Here is a 23,680-nt window from a genome sequence, read left to right on the forward strand (position 1 = left end):
TTTGCAGAAGGAATTGATGAAAGACGTGGCTAGAAGTATAGAGGGAGAATTATTGATCATTGGAGGAATTCTGAGGATTGTGCTTTTGTCCTAATGATTGAATAATAATGAAAGTCATGGCATTCCTCCTTGCTGCCATAAAACACAGCTCACTGTTTACAGTTGAGCAATGCCATTAAACTTGGGTTAAACCCACTATAGTTTTTAACAAAGTTCCCAGGGCTGACAGCAAATGTTCTCAGAAGGAGAACCTGGCCATCAGTCAGCTGTAACAGCTTTTTTTTTTTTTTTATCTTCTTTTTGAAAAAAAGTAATTCAAAGGGATTTTAAATCTTGTTCTTGGACCCAAAGTACTTGATCTCTGACTTCCTTAGATTTAGATATCTTTATACTCACAAGGTTTATTTACTCAGAAATTTCTTCTTTTTATATATAGGATTTAGCCACGATATTTTTGCATTTTGACTGAAAGTCTGTTTGGATTAAAAATCAAAGCTTTGGGGGTCCCTGAAATGCATAAGTTATTACTGAGAAATCATAATAGCTAGATGAATAATATGAATATTCCTAAAGTATTGCTCTAATACTTGCACATTATCATACTCAGCCCTCAGAATTCTTAATTGCGTGTATCTGATGTACTATGTAACCATTGCCACTGTCCTCTTTTGCAAATGATCCTCTCAAAACATGGAAAAATTAGTTACTCTGCCAAAAGGATTCAGCCAGTCAGTGGCAAAGCCTGGATCAAAATCCAAATGGGTCTAGCATCAGAAGCTTCTCTCTAAACCAATATACTATCAATAGTAGATAGCATCCTGCCTCAGAAGTTTGAGGGGATACATTTTGCTTTGAAGAGAGTTAGAGAGATCTATATCCATAGTGTGATGCCAACACTGGGATTTGATCCAGGTATTGGGATTGTGTCTAGTATCGATGGTAAGGAATAGACTGGACTCCAGGAGTTTTTGTAACCATTGGGTTACAATGCAATGCAGTTTATGGCCATTCTATCTGCCCTCACCTAGTGGTTCTCTGGTTGTCTGCTTGACTGATTCACATACAGCACATGGGCCTTGATTCTCACTAATGCTCTGATTTTCTTTCCCTTCTTTCCAGTGTGAGTCTGGATGCACTGGAACATGAAACAAGAACTGTGACTCTGAGCATCAAGAAAGTTAGGGCTGAAGATCTCAAACGCAACTATGTCTGTCATGCTAGAAATGGCAAAGGGGAGGTTGAGCAGCCAGCCACGGTTAAACAGAAAGGTAATGGATGCATGCTCAGCAGAGGAATCTAGGAATTCTGACATAACATTTTGGTGACTAAGGAAAAGAGGAGAAATTGAGAACGTGGGCTCCAACACTTACCACAACATCTACCACATAGTCATGAATCAAAGTTGGATGAAAAATCTTGAGAAAAATTTCCATCTATGCAAATATATTCAAAATAATTTTAGTAATTAATGCCTGATTGTGGCTTAAAAAAATCTATGCTTATGATAATGAGGCATAATTTCCTATCTATATAGTCATGAAAATGAAAAATAAAGAAAATATTCAAAATTACCAAAGATATAATAAAAGAGTCACATGTTGTTAGTGAATTGTAAAAACCCTTTCAGAAATCATTGCTGGCAGAGTTCAAGAGTCATAGAAATGATCATATTCTATGAATTAGTATTTTTGGAATTTTTCGTGAATAAATAACACAAAGAATCATGGCCCCAATCAATATTCTTAGCATTAGCTATAATAATGAAACATAAGTAGCAACCATCTAATTGTATGCAAGTAAAGTAAAATGTAAAGTATTTATTATTGAAAATAAATTTTTAAAATTATCACTTTATACACTATGTATCAGTATTCAAGTGAGTTTACAATATACCATTAGCCACAATTGGTAACAAAATTAAACCTATGACTTAAATGATGTAAAATGATTTCTATGTTGATATTACTATATTTTTCTACAATAAACAAAAATTATGAGGCTTTCTTGTGTGAGCTGTTGCTCTTGAAACAGAATATGTCTAACATATTTTTGGTTCTTTCAGAATAACAGACAATATCTTCAAGAATGCTTTCCAATAATCTGGAGGCAGATAATGATGATTTATCACATTTGCAGCCAAGTCATTCAGAATTATTTGGGATCCCCTTGTTAGTGCCCATAATATTTATATCAAAAGTTTAAAAAAAGTTAATTTAAAATTGTTACATTTCAAATCTTTTTAAAAGCTGGTTAAAAGAAAAACACAACAGACTTCACTGTAACATTTTTATTACAATTTTGAAATTAAAAAGCAAAGGTTGAAAAATCTCTTAAGGAGTTTTAGTAGATCAGTTCTGGGTAATTAATTGCCTCTCTTCCTCAGAAGTCAATGTAAAGAGAAAATAACCATATGTTCAAGACAGTGTTTCCCAAAGTTTCTTCCTAAGAACATTCCCAAGACTCTAGATTCAGGTGGTCTATGTTCAGAAAGTGGTTTTTATGTACCCAACTCCATGACTTTGGAAGAGACACTTCACCTCTCTGAGCTTTAATTTCTTTATATTTAGAGTAGGCAAAATAATACCACTACCTCATAAGGTTGCTTTTAAGTTCTGAGCACAGTTACTGGCATCTATACATATATATTAAATTCATAATAAATGTTAGTTCTTTCTATTTCCACAGATTTTCATAGGTGTTATTTGACAAAGGCTTGCATAGTCAAGTCAGTATCATTAAAGTCTAGGTTAAAAACATGATCAAATTACTTTAGTTCAGGGCCCCTTAGCATACTACCATTTGGTATGAATATCTGCAGGGTGTTGGACATAGTAGGAAAGATTTATTTTCAGGTATATATGACTCCTAACCATGGAACATTTTGTGGGACTTGTCTTCAGAGGCATGTGTTTTTTTTTGGAGGTTGACATAAATTAATAATGTATTGTCAGGTGGATAAGATCAATGTAATCAATTAAAATAATATTGAATCTAGAAGTTATGCAGAAGTCTATCCACCAGAGCTAGTGGAGTAGCTCCCCTTTCACAGAAGGGTGTGCTAGATTGTTTAGTATGACTGGCCTCAGAAATGTGAAGTGATAACTATATCCAATACAACAGATTTAATATTCAAAATTACATTATTATATCCTCTGAGATATTTTTATTTGTACATATATCTTATTTTGGGTTCTTTAAAACTTCTTGGTTTGTTGAGTACATTTTTTAAAATTTAATTTGAAAAAATTTTAGTTGTTATTTCTTTTCCCCCTTTATTTTAATTTATTTATTTCCCATGTCATCACCACTTATCCCCAATACACTTTTCCACCTCTACCCGTCCTCTTCTCTCCACAAACACCATTTTCACAAGTTCTTTCCTTTTTTTTTCTTTTTGCTCAATCCCTCCACCTGAATACCTCTTAACACACACACACACACACACACACACACACACACACACACTCCCCAAAGATGTTGGCCTACTTGTTTAGCTTGTTCATTAAATTCCACATATAAGTGAAATCATATGTTACTTGTCTTTCCCTGACTGGCTTATTTCATTTAGCATAATGTTCTCCAGGTCCATTCATGTGGTCACAAAGGGTAAATGTTTTGCTCATCCTTTCATTCATTCATTCTTTTCTTTCTTTCTAGTATTGCAATTAAACTTAGGATAGAGCACTCACACTTGATGTTGTCCCACTAATCATTGAGGTTCTCATTATTCTTTATTTCTTCCTTTCCCCCCTCTGTATTTCATTTAGGATAGTTTCTGGTGATCACTGGTCATTTATTTATAATTGTTGGAGTGTCGTTCAGTACACCAAAATGTTGTGGGTTGGATTCCTAGTCAGGGCACATACTTAGGTTGCTGGAGGGCACATACCTAAGTTGTGGGTTTGATCTCTGGTCAGGGTGCATACAGGAGCCACTGATCAATGTTTCTCTCTCACATTGATGTTTCTCTATCTATCTTCCTCCCTTCTTCTCTCTCTAAAATCAATAAACATATTCTTGGGTAAATATTAAAAAAATTAACAAGAATATTTATAATATTCATTTTGTATTTTTTATGTAGAAAACTTATTTATTCCATTATAATTACTTATACAATTAGTCATAGAGAATTAGTCATAGGCCTGCTGGTGAAACAGGTCACCCAAAACAGATATAGTATCAAACTAGTGGTCAAGAACTAACTACTGGGGGGGAAAAAAAAAACAAAAACATTGGATAGTATACCTGTCAAGTGAAAACATACATCTTTACAGCTTGGTTATCCCAAGCTTTGTGTGTATGTTTGTTTTAAATTTTATAGAAAGGAAACAAATAACATTAAAGTAGCTCAAGAAGTACACTAATAGTCAAAATGTGTGGGGGAAAAGAAACAGGTAGTTTCGATTTAACTCACAAAACTGAGATGAGATGGGTCTACACAGGAACATGTGCATCCTGGAAATACAGGTGTGAAGATTTCAGATACAGAATTTATATGACTTCAATCTCCCCTAATTTCTGAATAAAAACAACATCTTGCAGTACTTATACTTCATGCCTCAGGCACCTACCTCACTTTTCTTTATTCCTTACTCACTTCTAGGCTTCACTTAAATAAGTCTGAAAAACTTGGAGTTATAGGATAAGAAAAAAAGTAAACCACACACAATATTCCCTTTTTGGTGGCTACTTTATATCTTTGTTACTAGAAAAGTTCTCAAGAAATTTTAAAAATAAGTCTGTGGCTTTGCTGAATCAAGTTCCCCAAGTTAATATTTATAACACACCATCTGTTTGGGCTAATAGCATTGTTGATAGTATCTATTATAGAAGGATAGCTGATCAAAGTCTGTGTCTCAAAACCAACATTAAATCAATCTCAAGATTGAGTGATAACAGGGGAATCTAAAATCACAAGAACGACAGACGTATCTAAAACCCCTGTCTTAGATCCACGTGTCCTTGAGGGTCCTGGTCATTATAAATGTTCTCTGGTATTTGCTGTACTTGCATGATAGTGGCTTCCAACACAGAACAATCACTCAAAGTTCATTGACATTTCAGGAGAAATCCGTTATCTCAACAGTGTGATTACCATGTAAACAACAACTTCAGTGGCCCATCTTCTGCATCTCTGGGGATTGTTCCTCTCCAGTTTCATTTAAATACCAGACATTCAGTCTGCTATCAATACCTCTGGATCCAAAAGAGTCTCCTTGTGAGGTGACCACTGAACCTGGAATATTTCATCCTTATATGGTTCAAAAAACTTAAGTTTCAGATTTATCAGATCCCATAAGGCAACAGTCTTATCAGCTGATCCTGGTGGCAAGAATGAATTCACTATAAGGATTGAAACAAAGGTTGTTCACTTCAGCAGTGTGACATCAACTGAGTGGCTTGATTTGAAAGTATTATTTGGACGAATATCCTAGATTATAAGTTTCTGATCATCAGCAACTGACCCAAACAGAGACTCATGGAGCAGATGCCAGGAAACATCTACTGCTACATACCCTGTAAAAGCTGGGCTTTACATCCATGACTTTTCCTTTCTTTGGTATAGCACTGATGTCCCACAGGCAGGTGCTGTGGTCATCTGAAATACTAAATAACTGCCCACTGAAATTTGCACTTCAAGAAAGCCGTAGCCTTTCTTCTGATGTCCACAGAGACACATGTCTGGGTTGCACTCTCCAGAAGGAACTGGTTTAAAGGCTATTTTGTATTGTCAAAAACAAGAACATCATTAGATGGAGTCTTTGTTGCAATGATGCAAGATTTCTGGTGCATATAACATGTCCTTTTACTTCTCCTTCATGGGTGATCTTGATTTCTATTTCAACTTTCCCACTTATAGAGCCAAAACCTCCAAGTTCTCCTTTCTCGCTGTTACAGGTTGAAGCATCAAACAGAGCATCGTAGTTAGGGAGCTGCACACTGGCTGTCACAAGGTGGTTTTGTTTATCCAACCTGTGTGTCCCTAGCCAAGTTGATGAATGCTGAAATCTTTCCCTTCTGGTCTGGTTATATCTGGAAGCTACTATGCAGTTAGGATGGACCACTCCACGCATGGGTCTTCACCAAATAGTAAAAGAAGGAGTGTTCTTTTTCCACATCTTGTACATTTTATTGATCACATGTTCTTCCGCTGTGTCATCAAAGGTTGCTTCCTTGTTGGACATGGAACATAGGCAAGCCTGGGGGAACCCAGGGGTCTAGCCTTTCAGGAGGGTTGGGGAGGCTGCTGTCACTTCCTCTGTGTCCATCACCTCTATTGTCACAATACGGATCTTGAAGCATTTATCTGCTAATTCCATCAGCTCTGTCAATGCTGGTTCTGTTTATATTGGCTATTTTTTTCTAATTATGGGTCTTTTTTTTTTTTTTTTTTTGCTTTTTATTCTGCCTACATTATTTTTTAAATGTATGTGGGACATTATACATATTACATTATTGAGTATCTGAATTTTGTGTTTTGTTCTAGTAGTTGGTTAATTTACTTATATAACAGTTTGCTTATTTTCTGAAGCATCTTGCTTATCATTGCTACAGTAAGCCTTTTCTCTGAGTCAGGATTGGACCTATTAACCTGAGATTTCTACTTAATAATTGAGTAGTCTTAACTCAAATGTGTCCCACTCCTGCATGTGCTCCTAGAATTGTTCAGTTCCCAGCTCTCTAGTAGTTGTATCTTCCCTGATCATTTCCCCTTCACTGCAGCTATTCTTTGTCTGACCTTGGTGAAGGTGTCACCCTTAATATGCAAAACTTTGTATTTTCCCAAATGCGTGTAGATTTCTAACGCTCTGTTTCTATTAATACACAGTTTTCTTTCCATCAGGACCCAGGCCTGCATGTTCCAGACCCTGAACTCTACTTTCTGTCGCCTCAGCTCAGCATGACTAATGTTCTTGTGGGTTCCCCTTCTGTGCTGCAGGTCCAAAAAGTACCCTCAGGCTATTAGTCAGGGTGATCCTGGGGCTCACCTTTTGTGTGCCCTTTCTCTTGCAGATCACACTCCTGCACTACTGGTTATTTTGGCCTTGATGGAGAGAAAGCTACTCCAGTACCAATTACTCCTCTGAGATAAGAAAAGGTCCAGAATGTGCAGGCTTTAATGCACTATGGTAGTAAACAAATCAGGTCTGCAGGTCAATTGAGTCATAGGTTTCTGCATTACTATAATTTAAATAAAGCATTTTCTTTGTAATTCAGGAAAATTATCATCACTGCAGCTCCAGAAGTATTGAGAAGTCCAAGCAATTTAGTAAAGAGTAGGAGGGAATACTTGGAAGTCCAAGCAGCTGGCATTTTGGTTGGTAATAGATTCAAAGGACTGCAAAGTCCCAGCTATGATAATGATGATGATGAGAGAAGCTTAGGTTTCCAAGGAGAAACAAGCATGTAGACCCATAACCTGGAACAGGAAAAAATACTAGAGTGATGATGTTGGACTGATTTCACCAAGAGTAGTTAGCTAAAAATTTAGGCTTCGAAGCTTGTTTTTACTGTATAAATGCAAAATGGATAGAGGGAATTTTGATCCAGGGAGTAACAGCAGAGCAAGTGGCTAAATTTGGCGACATCTTGAAACAGATTATGAATGAGACCAAAGAGAGAAGCTGTTTCAGAGCCCAATCCGATCAAAATTCATCACCTCTTCCTAATCCGATAACCTTTAATCTGGGATTGCATCAGAGTAAAGTCTTCATGCCAAAGCATCAAACTACATCTGGGACAGACAGAAAATGTGGGCTGAGGGTCACACATCCCTGCAAGCCAGCAAAGCTTTATGGGAAAGCTTTTTTAGAACACTTTCTGTATGTGATTTAATCCATTTAGTAATTTAGGCTTATTTTAAGAATTATTTATTATTTGGATTATTTATTAAGAATTATTTATTATGTGGATAATTTATTTTAAGAATTCAGTTAGTGCCGAAACTGGTTTTGCTCACTGGATAGAGCGTCGGTCTGTGGACTTAAAGGTCCCAGGTTTGATTCCAGTCAAGGGCATGTACATTGGTTGTGGGCACATCCACAGTAGGGGGTGTGCAGGAGGCAGCTGGTCAATGTTTCTCTCTCATCAATGTTTCTAGCTCTCTCTCTCTCTTTCTTCCTCTCTGTAAAAAATCAATAAAATATATTAAAAAAACAATTCAATTAAATAGCATTAAGAACTCCCTAATATCATCAAATGGCCTTAAAAATACAATCTGTAAATACAGTACATGTAATTGTATGATACAAAGTAAAATTAAAAAGCCCTTAGAAATAAAATAGACACTAACAAAGGGAAGATGGCAGAGGGAAATTTATGAGAGTAATTGAACTCTTGATCATTAAGCAATGTGTCTATTGATATTTAATTTTTTAAATTGTTGATTGATTTGAGAAAGAGAGAGAGAGAAAAACATTAATTTGTTTTCCCACTTATTTGTGCATTTATTGGTTAATTTTTGTATGTACCCTGACCTGGAATTGAACCCACAACCTTGGTATATCCGGACAATGCTCTAACCAACTGAGCTACCCAGCTAGGGCTGATATCTATTAATGCTTGAAAAACCCATTTCAGGTAACTGCATCCACTGACCTCTTTTTTCTTTTTTTCTTTTTCTTCCTATTATAAAATGTCTACCCAGAGGCAGCCAAAATAACTGAACAAATAATGAAGATGACAGTGGGAATTACCCCAGTGTACTGTTAACATAACATGTACTCAGAAATACCTAGGACACAGCAATTTTCATGCCAGCTATCCAAATTGAACTTAGTAAATTCTCAAAAACTGCAATGACATAGCGCCTGGCATTTATTGTATAATGGAGTTTTCTTATTTTAAAGCACCATTATTTATGGAACGCATGCAAACGTACTCTATAATAATTCTACATTGCTGAGTTCCAGGCTATACCTGCCACAGGATTAGTATGCTGAGTTTAGGATAATGAACTTAAAACTATGATTTGCCCTTTAATTAGAGAACTTTAGGCTGAGCTCCAAGCTGCTTTCCATTTCCCCTTAAGATACTTATTTTAAAAGAGACCTTTCCACTAATATATGACCACTAATTGAACTTCCAGTAGTGTTGTGCAAAGATTTCTGGATTTAGAGTCAGGGAGCCTCAATAATTCCAGCTGTGAAGGAGAGTTTCATTAGCAGGATGGTGAGATCAGTCATCTTTGAGCAATTAAACATTGTAATTGGTGTTTGCTGAGATGAGATATAATAGAATTTTGTTCACAGCTAGAATCATTGAGGCTCCTTGACTCCAAATTCCGAGATCTTTCTACAACACTATTGTGAAGTTGTATCCACTAAACTACACATTTAAATGACTAAATATGTAGTTTATTGGGGACTGGGAGAGAGTGCAAAAGCAAACTACACACAAATTGCAATACAATAAAATCTGTCCTGCCCTAGCTGGCTTGGTTCAGTGGATAGAGCATTAGTCTGTGTACTGAAGGGTCCCAGGTTCGATTCCATTCAAGGGCACATGCCCAGGTTGTGGGCTCAATCTCCAGTAGAGGGCGTGCAAGAGGCAGCCAATTAATGATTTTCTCTCATCATTGATGTTTCTATCTCTCTCTTCCTCTTCCTTCCTCTCTGAAATCAATAAAAAATATATTTTTAAAAAAATCTGTCCATACCTTGATATTGCAAGTCAGACTTTGGACTGTGTATCCTAGAACTGTAGACCTAAGAGATACTTTCAGAGCCACACACACTGACTGAGCATTTGGTGCATACCCTCTGTTTCTGCTCAATGAAAATAAAATTTTGGAGGCCTATTTCCAAATATAAAGGAGAGGGAATTAAATTTCTTCCATATGGCATTGGACAAGAGGATAAAATTAAGACAAATGGAAGGAAACACATGAAGATTTTGTTCCATTTAACTGCTCCAACAATTAAAACTCTACCAGCATCATGGGTGATCCCGGAAATAATAAATATTTTTATCTCAAGAGAAGGGAAAAGTAGAGGATGAATTATTCTTTTTGAAAATATTTTTGAGTCTGAGTGGTATGGCTCAATGGTTGAGCATCTACTTATGAATCAAGAGATCACTATTCAAATTCCTTGTTGTGGGCTTGATCTCCAATAGGGATGTGTAGGTGGTAGCCTATAGATTTTTCTCTACACAGATCTTGCTATCTCTGTTCCTCTCCCTTTCTCTCTCTCTAAAAATAAAAACACATTTTCAAAAACATTTTTAAGGAAGTCTGTCATTCAATTGTAAATTGAATTAGATAACCTCTAAATCCTTCCCAAAGGAAAAGATTCTGTATATCATAAATCTATTGAAATTATCTAATGGTTAAAAATGCCTTCTATGCCAATAACTGGAAACAAAAAGAGAAAAATTACACATATAGTATTAAAACAGAGTGGCTGACCCATACCATATTATCTCTGCTTGTTCACACACACACACACACACACACACACACACACACACACACAAATCAGGTGCCTGGCTCAGCTGCTTGGCTTATCCAACTATTTGCAGGATGATGGGTTACTCTGATCACCACATAGACATCAATTGTTTCTTTGTTGTTTACTACAGTGATCGCTCCAAGATACACAGTGGAACTGGCCTGTGGGTTTGGAGTCACAGTCCTGCTCATGGTGATTCTCATTGTTGTTTACCATGTTTACTGGCTGGAGATGGTGCTGTTTTACCGAGCTCATTTTGGAACAGATGAAACCATTTTAGGTGAGTAACGGGAGTTTGATATAAATCTCTTCTAGTGTCATCTTTATAAAACACGCTGGCCCGATAAAATCTAGATTTTCCTGGAACATTTAATCGCACTACCTTTTGTTTCAGCCCTTACTACTGAGAATCTTTCTAATATTATTATTTTTCCAAAATGGAACATAGTCTAGATTGGCACTGTCCACATAGAACTATAATTCAAGTCACAAATGTCGTTGAGATTTTTTAGTTGTCATATTAAGAAAGGGAAAGTGATTTTAATGATGTATCTTTTTAACTTAAGATGTTCAAAATATTAACATCTTAGCTGGTAATTAATATTAATTTAATAGAGATATTTTAGGTACTAAAAAAATCTTCAAACTTTAGTATGTAATGAATCTTATACTTACAGTGCATCTCAGTTCAGATCAGCTGAATTTCAAGTGCTCAATATCTGCTTTGGTTGTGGTTATTGTCTTGGACAACACAGGTCCACACTCTGTACTCAGGGCTGATTCGTGCACCAAAAGCATCAGAATCACATGGGAACTTATTGAAAGCAGCATCTTAAACCAAACCCTTAATCTGAATTAGAACCTATATTTTAACACTATTCCCAAATTGTTCATGCACTCATTAAAGTTTAAGCAATATTGTTCTGGTGTGTAATTTCCTGGTGACAGAAAGTTTGTGGCAGGGTCACAGAACCTATGTTTTTAATAAGAGATGATTTTTATAATTAGGCAACATTGGGAAAGATTGGTTTATTGAACCTACATATATTTTTAATTATAGTTATTTTCAGATGTAATTGGACCATTTCTAAAAGGTTTGCTCATTTTATAATTCTAGCATGTTAGTGAGTGACAGACTAGGACAGTAGACATTTTCTGCATGGTATTAATTGCCAGCACCTATGATTGACTGTTTACTTTCTGGTTCTGTTAATTCACAATTGAATGAGCCAAGTCTCACTGATTGTCCACCATAGAAACTGAACTCAGTAAGAAGAGAGTAGAAGACATATCAGATAAGACTTATTAATTACACCTTAAAATAACCATTTTACCTAGAAAAAAAATCACACTGAAATTTGTCAGATAATTCATATAAGTAAAAAAAAATGAGAATGTCTAATTTGCAAAAGTTGGATTTAAGAAAACTTTCCTAATTTTTATTGTATCTGTGTTCTTTTTTCTAGATGGGAAGGAATATGATATTTATGTATCATATGCAAGGAATGCTGAAGAAGAAGAATTTGTATTGCTGACCCTACGGGGAGTTTTGGAGAACGAATTTGGATATAAGCTGTGCATCTTTGACAGAGACAGTCTTCCTGGGGGAAGTAGGTATTCAGATGAGTATAAGTGGTGCTGCCCTACAAGGCAAAGGGGATCATTAGCTATAGATCATGGATGATAATTTTGGCACCATGAGCTTTATGTTGGCATTTTGGACTTTTAATGTCCAATTGTGTCCTGTAGTAGGCAGAGAGAATCTCTAGGAATAAACTTCATCACAAGATGTAGACTATTCAAATGCAGTTTATGGTATATAATATCCCCCCTTCTAAGCTTTAAAAACTTGAATTCAGAAAAGTTTGGATGCACAGTGGATTGGAGGTCTATAAAATGTCATAGATTTAAACATTCTTTTTACTCACATTTAAGTTTTTAGCTAGTCTGAATTAATTTTCCCAGAAGTTTTCTACAAAGACTGAGTTTAAACAGTTTTATAAAGACTAAGGTTTACTCAATTTAACAAAAAAACTGCGTTGCAAAATAGAGTGCATGGAATTTTTCTTTATATTACTCACTGATAATAATTAGAATATTTCCCTTTGGCATTTGCTAATTTCCTTGCCCTCACTTTTGTTTTCCAGCAAATCATCACCACTCAAATTCTCCTTTCCCTTGGGTCAGTTTCTTCCTTCCCATCAGCTTACATGTTTCAGATAGTTTAAAATTTTACAAAAGTCTGATGTATTCTAGTAGGTTAAAAAAAAAAAGAAACTTCAATTGCTGAATGTTTTAACATAAAAGTACATCTCTAATTTTCAGGTCCACCCAGTAGCATACAAGGTGATGGTTCATTTGAGTCTGTTTTATAAATACATAATGGCATCCATAAACCCACTATTAATATTTGTACTGTTAGAATGTATGCCATGTCTCTAACATTCAGTACAACAAACTAATTTTCTCCTCCTAAAAAATACTGTTTACATTAACCACTTCACATGTTTGTTTTTGTTTAATGTCATATGGATAATTGTGAATAGCCTCAATTTAAGTCTCATACAGAACAGACTTGTTTATTCTCATGTTGAAATAGCTGGATCACTTATCTCCTAAATCATCCCAAAAGTCCATCTTGCTTGTGTTCTGCAGTAGACATCTCTCTTAGTATAATTTTGCCAGAAAATGAGGGCTTGATTATATGGTTACAGGATAAATTCCACTCATTTTAAGACTTAAAATTCTAAATCATTTACTCTCCCATTTGCTCATTTATGCAGTGCAGCTGTTCAACAAATATTTATCTATTGTGTAAAAAATTATACAAAGATTCACAGTAAAACAACAACGTAAGACCCTCCAATAGGGGTTGATAGTTCTTTGAAGAATTCAAGTTCTACATAATTACTCTTGCATCCTGCTTTGATGGTTGATCCTGGTGACCATTCATGTTTTCCCTGCTCTTCTTTTTGAGACATCTTTGCCTGTGGGCCTCTTACCATGCCTACGCATGGTCTGCCTCCAGCAACACTACTTGGAAAAGACAGTTGCTTATTCCTGGATTCTCCTCCAGGTTGCTCATGCTATTTTAATAGAAAGTCTCCCCTCACTGCCTCTTTTTCTATGAAGATTAAGGAATAAAATGATGGCTTAGGAAAATATGGTAAGTCACGAAATAGTTTTCCACAACACTAGTGCCTTCCCTGGAGTTGACTCCTATCTAAACCCCAGGTAAAGAGTTACAATGTCTTTGGTAAGCAAGCTCAAGTTGGATTATTCTCAAGAATTTAGTGACAAGAACTTCTCAAAGCCCCTGACAACAAAATAAAATTAAAGGTGCATTTCCATTTTCTTGCTCTCCCTTCTTCTCTGACCCAAAGAAAGCATTTGCCTGGTGTGAAGGCAGACAGATCAGCCAGCAGCTGCTGAAACACATGGCTTCCTCATAATGATAGAAATTGATGCAGAAAGATCCAGGGATTAATTTAGCTCCTGAGGAGAAAGTAGAATAGAAAGCTGAGCTGGGGCTGGGGCGGGGGGGTGGGGTGGGGTGATGCCAGCCAAAATGCCATTACATTGGCTAGATGTTTTTTAAAGTTCTTATTGGAATGACATTCTAGTTGGGGTGTGTTTGATAATAGAGAGGGACCTTTAAAAAAAAAAGAAAATTCTTGCTCTTGCTGTTCTATATCTGTGAAAATGAATTTCAATGATTTTTTACTCTCTAGTGTATATATTACTGAATGCTCATGGGCTCTGGAGAGTTGATGCATGGATATCTGTGGGGAGAAGGCTCAGTAGCTGCTTTGGATAGGACACAACATGCCACATGGTTTGAAAAAAATTTTTCAATATCACCATTATATTCCTTGATGTCCCAACTAATACTTTTAAAAACCAACGTCATGGAAGCACATTGTCTTCAGTTCTGTGTGGAATTCTTTTGGGGTTGGAATGTGTGCGTATAGTTTTTATTCTTCCTGAGGAGAGTGGCATTTAGTGAGCAGTGTGAAAGCATCTAAGTATGAGGTTGTTCAAAGTGTTCTTGGTCAGCAGTTTCACCTCCATTCTCAGGCTGATGCCCTAAGCTTCCAACCTTTGTTCCTCCATCCCCATGCTTTTTGGGGAGTTCTTGGCCAACACTAATCCCCATGGTGTTTTCTTTCCCAGTTGTCACAGATGAGACCTTGAGCTTCATTCAGAAAAGCAGACGCCTCCTGGTTGTCCTAAGCCCCAACTACGTGCTCCAGGGAACCCAAGCCCTCCTGGAGCTCAAGGCTGGCCTAGAAAACATGGCCTCTCGGGGAAACATCAACGTCATTTTAGTACAGTACAAAGCTGTAAAGGAGACGAAGGTGAAAGAGCTGAAGAGGGCTAAGACGGTGCTCACGGTCATTAAATGGAAAGGGGAGAAATCCAAGTATCCACAGGGCAGGTTCTGGAAGCAGCTGCAGGTGGCCATGCCAGTGAAGAAAAGTTCCAGGTGGTCTAGAAGTGGAGAGCAGGGTCTCTCCTATTCATCTTTGAAAAATGTATGAAAGGGACAATGAAAGTGGTAAACAGAGCCCAGGGTACCCAGGAAGGAAGAAACCTTCTTGATACCCAATGTATTGTTTAATGGACATAAAACAATTCTATGGAAGCCTCCCTATAGGGATAAATTTAGGGTGACTGGTTGCATTTCCTCAGGCAATACTAAGATTTAGAATGATCATGCCACCAATCTGTTACCAGTGTCCAATGACACTATGTTCTCTATGTTCTTTGCAGGTAAAGACTTGGCTGATGTGAATTTTTTATTCTGCATCTTCTATCCATCTCTCTCTCTCTCTCTCTCTCTCTCTCTCTCTCTCTCTCTCTCTCTCTCTCTCTCTCTCTTTCTCTCTCTCTCATTATAGGGCTGCCTTTGCCTATAGTTCGAAAGAGCCCTTAAAGATAAGTCATCTGTTAATAGGGTCATTATGAGTTTCCAAGTATAGTTTTCTTCTCCTTTTATTATTTCTCATCTATTAAAAAGATAATCAGTGTCTAAATATACTTTAGCTGGCTAAGGATACCTTTTGCTCATTCTGCTGTACCACAACCTTCACAGTAAGACTGACACCTACTTGGATGACACAAAGCAGTATTACTGACAATTATTCTTATAATTGATTTGAATATTCTTATAATTGATTAAAAATTGCCTGCATTTTCTCCTATTATATCCTTAAGTGTCCTCTATCTCAGGTAATTGATGGTATGTTTTTCAGTTTGAAAAATATAAATTTTTTATTATAGTAAACTTCTGAATATTTGTAGGTCAACCCATGTTTATCATTCCATCTTCCCTCTCTACTGTAATTTGCTTATATCGGACACCTGGAGTTTACAGGTGGTTCCACATTTGGTTCAGTCTGATAGGAAGCTTTTCCTAATGGTGCTAATAGAGTGAGATAATGGCAAATTTCTTTGAGGGCATTAGCAGAGTAGGGTGTTTGGCCTACTCTGTTCTATATCTGTGAAAATGAATTTCCATGATTTTTTACTCTCTAATGTATATATTACTGAATGCTCATGAAAATGAATTTCCGTGATTTTAATATCAGCCTTATTAATGTGAATATTATGAAAGTGATTTCTCATCACTTATTTCTGTCTTCTCATTTTAAAGTGTGGAAGTCAAATTCAGTGACCTTGAGAGCTGCTTTTAGCATTAATACTCTAAAAGCATTAACTGAAGCCTTCATTGTCCCTATTTTATTCACTCACTCCAAACAAGTAAGCTGAAAGATCACTGTCGATGTAACTTGTTTTAGTTTGTTTTTTAGTAAAGTTTCACTGTTTTAAGACTTGGAAAAGTGAAAACTTAGTCTAGAGTTTATAAGTGAAATATAAATACATATATATGTGCATATATTTATATATACACATAAAATTATATACATAAGTGTATCTAAATTGCATACAGATACACATGAATTACATATGCATATATACATGCATGAATTATATTTTCATGTATACATATACATACATGTATATAAACATATATATGCATATTACTTTAGTTATTATCACAATACTACAAGCTACTGAAATTATTGTCCAGTTTTTAAATTGGTTTTAATGTAATGCTTTTGTGTTAGTGTTTTCTACACATTAACATTATTTGTGATTTCACAGATTGTAAGTGGTAGCTGTTGTTAGTTCTTGCCTTTCCTAAATTAGTGTGCATAATTTACTCCTGCTAGAGCTGGGTTCAGTAGAATCTGTTGTGCACAGATCTTCCATGGTCACTGCTAAGCAATAGCATTATTTGATCATCTGGCATTATTTGATCATCTACTATGTTTGAGGCACATATATTTAACAACTAAGCTATGTGAATCTTTGTGCTCAACTACTGGAGAAATAAATCTCTATTTGACTATTGAGTAATAAAAGAAAAGAAAAGAGAAAAAGCCTATAAATGAGCCTGAGTATCCTATGAAACACCATTACTCATAATTTAAGGAAATCCTTATTCAATAGTATGAGTATTATTAAGCAATTCTAAAACCATCTCTTACTTTTAAAGTCCTTTAGCAGATTTCTTTATAGAGGAGTCATTGGTTATTTTAGTAATAAAAGCATAGATTTTTTACTATAAAACTGTTCTAGAAGTCATTCTGGAATCTAACATTTTTAGCCTTATTAATGCTTTTCTTGCTAAAAACCACAATTACTCCTCCTATTAATCCTTCATTCACAAAACCAGGGAGACTTGACTCCAGATAAGCTTTGTATTTCAAATTCTTGCATTAGCTTTAGGTAAATGGGGAGGGGGGGGGCAATCCCATCACCAAGGGTCAATTCTCTTGCCAATACTGCATTCTTTTTGCACTTTTGAATTTAATATTTATCCCAACTGCTGTTCTGTGCCCCTAGAAGCATCTTGACATTTCCCCCCTATTTATATTCTTGTCTTTGGTACTGAGCTTTTCTAATGCTAAAATTAAAAACATCTCAAATTTCCATGATGTATCTCATTCCAAGATAATTTTTCAAGATTTTTTGTTTGTTTTTTATGTACCACAAGATGCCTAATACAGAATATTTAAATGAGTTGGGGAATCATAATTTAGAGAGCAGAAAGAATTTTCATTCTCATGTTAAACCAAAATAAAACGTGTCCCTATGGTTATAAAAAACCTTAATGGTTTCAGATATAGAATGTAAAGACCTTCTGCACCCAAGTTAACAAAGGACCTGGATGTAGAATATCTAATTACACAATAGTATAAAATTTATTTAATTCTCTTCTGTATTATAGCTTAGATGATTCTCCAGGATTCTAATAAACAAGCATTCCACTGTGTTGGGGAGCTAAAAGTATCACTCCACTTGTTAATTATACATTTTCTTTCCATAGGTTTTAATATTTTAAGATTACCTTTTTATTTTATTCATAAACTTTTGTATTTTCCATTTTTATTTGATTTGTAAATTTGTTTATTTTAAAAATAAACCATTTATTTTCAGCTTTGAATTTTATTTTGTGCATGTGTTTTATGTCTTTCTTTTCATATTTGGGCATAATAAATGAGAATAAAAATAATGATACATGTAAAAATTATATATTACACAATTAGGTTTCTCTTTTGAGAGAAATATGAAAAAAGGAAATTTCATCTCAAGAAATTTTTGTTTTACATGTGAGTAAAAGAGTTACTTAAGTAAAATGCATGACACTAATATTCTAGGTGTGTGTGTGTATGTGTGTGTATGCGTGTGTGTGTGTGCCTATGTTTAGATAGCCATAGATATAGGAAAAAAAGAGGCAAGAGAGGAATAGGGAGGAGGGAGAAATAAGTTTTTCCAAAACAAAACACAGTCTGTTATTTTTTGTTCAACTTTGAACTTGGGTAGTTTATAGAAATAACTTACCTTTTATAGACTTTAATGCAATCCCTTGTTTTGGAATGAAATAAGTTAATTGATACTATGAACTTAGTTAATAGAAGATACCTTGCATGAATGAATCAAAAATTCATTTATATAACATTTCAAATCAGATAAATATTTGGAAATGTATTTGCTTTTGAGTTAATAATATTAAATTCATAAAAACAAGGAAGCCTTCTTATTATAAATTGTTTTTCTATTCACTTATTCTAAGGATATTTATTGAGTTCTTATAAATAAACTGATTAGATGAGTAAACATTTTTCTACTGAAAATGTTTTGACTTTCAAAACTATCTCTAAAGACTTAGGATCAATGGATGGGGATTATATGGAAGCAGACTTCTACTCAATTGGGAAATGACTTAACAGCAGAATTGAACAGTAATATATTTCACTATCTTTGGAGAGGCCTTGCCCCCATTACTAGAGGTGTACAAGCAGAAACTTAATGAATCATATAATATTTGGTCTTTCCTCATTAGATTAAGTGATGGTGAGTCTGGAGTTTCTTCCAACCTTGGACATATTAAATGATCTCCTAGGACATAGTGGTGACTAGTTTCAATAACAACAGTGTCCGTATTAGTAGTTTGGTTATTGCAGTTACCTGGTTATTCCTTGTTAATAACACTCAAGTACTTTATTCAGTCATTCACTGTTGTCACTAGGTCTTTGACACAAGTAAAGTCACAACATGATACTACTCAACAATGTCTTATTTCTCTGTTTCTACCCAAGAGATAGCAAGTACTTTTAACAATGGGCTAGGACAGTGGTTGGCAAACTCGTTAGTCAACAGAGCCAAATGTCAACAGTACAACGATTGAAATTTTTTAAACTTCTAATGCCACTTCTTCAAAATAGATTTGCCCAGGCCTTGGTATTTTGTGAAAGTACCACACTCAAGGGGCCAAAGAGCCGCATGTGGCTCGCGAGCCACAGTTTGTTCACCACAGGAAGATTAAGTGTTTCAATAACATTCTTTATCCACCTGTATTTAAAACTGAACAGAAATAATTTTTTAAATTTATGATTCATAAATTCACATACTAAGATGATTCTATAGAGTTACCATCAAAAATTGATTCAGATTCAATTTAACATCAGTCCGTACCTTATTTTAATATTGTTTTTGGTAGAAATTTACATTTTGGTATCTTTAATTTGTTTAACAATCTTCCAAATATGGTCTCACTTTATGTATTTTATAGATGGATAAATTCATAATTAAAGATATTAAGATAAAAACAGATAATTGGAGAGATCAATATTTAAATTCAGATCTATCTTCTAAATTAGGTGTCCCTCTCCCCATATTTCATTACACTTCAAGTTTTAAGAAAGAGAGAGAGAGAGAGAGAGAGAGAGAGAGAGAGAGAGAGAGAGAAAGTTGTTACTGTTTCATACACCTATAACCTAGCCAAAGAACAAAATTGCAGCCCTAGTTTAATAGTAGGGGAATTTCAGAGAGGCTATGAATTTTACCAGCAGGAATCTTCTTCCTTGACGAATTCTAGTCCAGAAAATTATTTGAAAACCAATCTACTATCACACAAAAAGCCAATCTCATCATCCTACAGACACAATTTTTTTTTTGAGCCTAACAGAATAAAGACCTAATTTACAACTTCCTCTCCAATAATCTTCAGCATTAAAATAAATTTGCATCCTCAGACAGGAAGTATTGACAAACTGTAAGATGCCATATAAGGGATACAGCTTCTTTTAAAGTACCTTGTGAAGAGATCTAGGTACAGATAGCCCAACCCCCACCTGAGAAGCATCTCCTACATCCATTCCTCAAAGTCTGGAATATCACCATGCATATCTATTGTATTTATTTAGTATTTCCCTCTTCCAAACAGAAATCCACACTTTTCAGGTAATACTAATAATTTTTTAAAAGCCACACACTTTCTCTTTTAGAGGGTCTATGATACTGTTTTGTTTTCAACAGTTGGATTCCCAGTGGCTACTTTGAAATGTAACACACACACACACACACACAAACGCAGGCATGCACGCACGCACATACGCTCATGATTGGAGTGCACAAGTTTTTTGTGATGAACTATCCACGTTGTTTTAAGGGTATATTGTATTTATCAAGATAGAGAAGAAGCAGTAGACATCCTACTCTCATAGTGTCAGGTTTATGAAAGGTGGGCTACGTAAGATTCTGAGCAAAACTAGACAGAACAAAGGTGTTTACAAAACATGCCTGCATGTGCACATGGCCTTTGAAGATAAGTGATAGATTTTTCTTACAAGATTGAAACAAGAATTCTCAAAACAGTCTGCTCTCTTGATAAATCCAGTTCAAAGGTCTTAAAAATTACTATTCCAATTTCCCTTCGAAATCATATTAAATTCACTAATTGAAAAGAAATAATCTGGTAAAACACAAAGAAAAAACACACAAAAAAACATAGCTCCTTCATTCCTGTCAAATTCACGATGATCAATTTCACTGCAAACTTTAAAGCTTGGCTTCACAAACTAAAATGTCTCTCCATGACTATTTCACCCCTGGCCCCTAACACAGGTACTCAACATGTCGGTAGCACCTGTTTTCAGAGTTGTCAATGGCTGTGATTTATATATTTGGAATTACTTTCCTTCAGAAAATAACATTGTTTATGCTCTTAAGTCTAACAGTGAGTTAAGCATTGCATTTGTCTCAAGAATTTTTCTATTGGGATCTGTTCAAATCCACCTCACTAACTATTAGAATTGAATGCTTTGCCAGAAAACTTAATTAAGACTGGTTCTTACCTATTGTCAGTGTTATTACCCCTTTAATTTATTGTTAAACCACACACACACACACATTTTTAAAAAAGGAAATTGGGTTGACAACAAGGTCTATACTAAAGACTATCTGATGTATCAAAAATATTAAGTATCAAGATATATAACTGTATGAATCTTAGAAGATGGTAATTCACTTTGCTCTTTAGGGATCAGATTATATCTGGATCACTGTGTTCAGTCCTGTTCAAGATACTATTCTTAAGAAACACATAAATAAACTGAATATTATACAAAGGGAAATGCTAAAAGTAGGGAACAGACTTGATACCATGTCAAATGAGTAATAAGGTAAAAATCTTGAAGTTATTTTACCTAGGTATGAGAATAAAATACAGTGAGATCACAATAGTTGCAATATTTCAAATATTTAGGGATGCTGATCTAGTACCACCAGATAACAGTGATAGAGAAGAATATTTCAAACCAGGAAATATTTTACAAACGGAGCTGAAATGAGTTTCTAGTTTTAGAAGTGGTTAATTTCTCATCTTTGAAGATTTATTCATTGCTTGTCCTTTGTAGGAGAGACAATGATGAGCTGAAACCTGTATATGTCTTCACTAGGCATTATGCTATCCTTCCATTTTCCTGTAGATACGGTGGAAGCAGTTTTTGACTTCATTCAGAGGAGCCGAAGGATGATTGTTGTCCTGAGCCCAGATTATGTGACAGAAAAGAGCATCAGCATGCTGGAATTTAAACTGGGTGTCATGTGCCAGAACTCCATTGCCACCAAGCTCATTGTGGTTGAGTATCGTCCCCTTGAGCATCCACACCCAGGCATCCTGCAGCTGAAGGAATCTGTGTCTTTTGTGAGCTGGAAAGGAGAAAAATCCAAACATTCTGGCTCTAAATTCTGGAAGGCGTTGCGGTTAGCTCTTCCCCTGAGAAGTCTGAGTGCCAGCTCTGGCTGGAATGAGAGCTGTTCTTCTCAGTCTGACATCAGTCTGGACCATGTTCAAAGGCGGAGAAGTCGTTTGAAAGAGCCCCCAGAACTCCAGAGCTCAGGGAGGGCTGCAGGTGCCTCTCCTGCCTCGGGCACAATGTCTAAACACAGAGGAAAACCTTCTGCAGCCTGTCGCTGCTGTGTCACCTATTGTGAAGGCGAGAGTCACCTTAGGAGCAAGAGCCGAGCAGAGATCCACACGCAGCCGCAATGGGAGACACACCTCTGTAAGCCTGCTCCCCGAGAGTCAGAAACTCAATGGATACAAAATAGTACCCGATTGGAAAGCCCTGTTCCCCAGATCTCAGCCCTTGCTCTTCACCATTTCACGGATTTATCTAATAACAATGACTTTTATATCTTATAATTACCATATGGTGGGTGGTGGCTGCTGCCTCTACCAGCTCTTTTTTATATCATGAAACCATGGGAATAATTAACATTTTTATCAACTAATGGACTAGCAGATTGTGTTCCCCCTTTATTGATTTTATAAACTATTTATTTCTAGGAGACAAAAGACCTGAAGAACCTGCATCCAGAATTATTGCCTCTAATGGCCTCAGAAGAGCACACTCTTCTTGGCCCCTAGAAGGTCAGTATGTGCAAGTCACCTAAAGTCATCCCTGTCCTCCCCCAATGGTTTGAAACTGAACAAAGAATTTAAATGTTTTCCTTGAGCTTGTTGATCAACCTCACATGTTATGAGTCAGTCAGGTGTACTTGGGCCGTAACACTATATATATATATATATATATATATATATATATATATATATATATATATATCCAAAGAAGCATTATGGAAAGGAGTTTATTCTAGTGGAAGCTGTAGGACTAAGGACAACAGAAAACCTATAACACATTTTCCCCGGGAGAACCAAACATATCCACACAGGGATGCATGGTGTTCTCTGTCTCACTGTAAACTAGTGTTCTCTGAACTGCCTCAAGTTGTTAGCATCAATAAAGTTATATTTTTATGTGATTTCATTTGTACTAAGACGTTTTTACCCCCTTTTCTCTCTCTTCTCTACTCTTTATGGCTTTTGAATTCATATGTGAAGAGTATTCATTCCATTTCAGGAAATCAAGCTTTGGTTTAGATGTTAGGAAAGCTGAGATATCTCTTCAGTTTCTTTCTAATATATATTAGGGGATATCTGATAAAGGGCCAAAAGAAAGTGAGAAAATGTTTCAAATGAAATAGAAGTGTACACACAAAAAAAATCTAATATTTTTAGAACTGATAACAGAAAAAAGTATTCAGTATTGTTAAGAGTTTAGTGTAGAGTCTTGTGCATGAAACCCTTCTTTCTATTCAGGATTCTGAGAAGGGGTCATCAACTTAAGTGCCTAAAAGAATCAGAAGGTAAGAAGAAGAAAAAAGAAGCCATATATAAACATGATATACACACTCTTCACGAAGGGCTCATATATAGAGACATAGGTATAGTTACGTGGTTCTTCACTCTAAACACTATAAAACAATTGTAGGAGGTATATAGTAGTTGACACACCAGTCAAGGAGAAAATGTA

At 35.7% G+C, this 23,680-nt stretch overlaps 1 protein-coding gene and 1 pseudogene across 6 annotated transcripts in view; one reads left to right on the forward strand and one right to left on the reverse strand.

The window, feature by feature from the left end:
* The window catches only part of LOC118722686 (interleukin 1 receptor accessory protein), a 159,934-nt gene extending 136,805 nt beyond the window's left edge, over positions 1-23,129 (forward strand). For 3 of the 6 annotated variants that reach the window (XM_045583829.1, XM_045583827.1, XM_045583825.1), the window contains 4 exons: positions 1,120-1,268; positions 10,582-10,731; positions 11,918-12,061; positions 21,791-23,129. In XM_045583829.1, coding sequence (XP_045439785.1) covers positions 1,120-1,268; positions 10,582-10,731; positions 11,918-12,061; positions 21,791-22,509 — 1,162 coding nt within the window. In that variant the 3' untranslated portion in view covers positions 22,510-23,129. The other 3 variants (XM_045583828.1, XM_045583830.1, XM_045583831.1) reach the window with 3 other exon arrangements.
* On the reverse strand, positions 4,933-6,185 carry LOC118724765 (annotated as a pseudogene).
* Positions 23,130-23,680: the final 551 nt, after the last annotated feature.

This window comes from Pipistrellus kuhlii, unplaced genomic scaffold (assembly GCF_014108245.1).
Source record: "Pipistrellus kuhlii isolate mPipKuh1 unplaced genomic scaffold, mPipKuh1.p scaffold_m20_p_2, whole genome shotgun sequence".
In the NCBI taxonomy this organism is placed as follows: Eukaryota; Metazoa; Chordata; class Mammalia; order Chiroptera; family Vespertilionidae; genus Pipistrellus; species Pipistrellus kuhlii.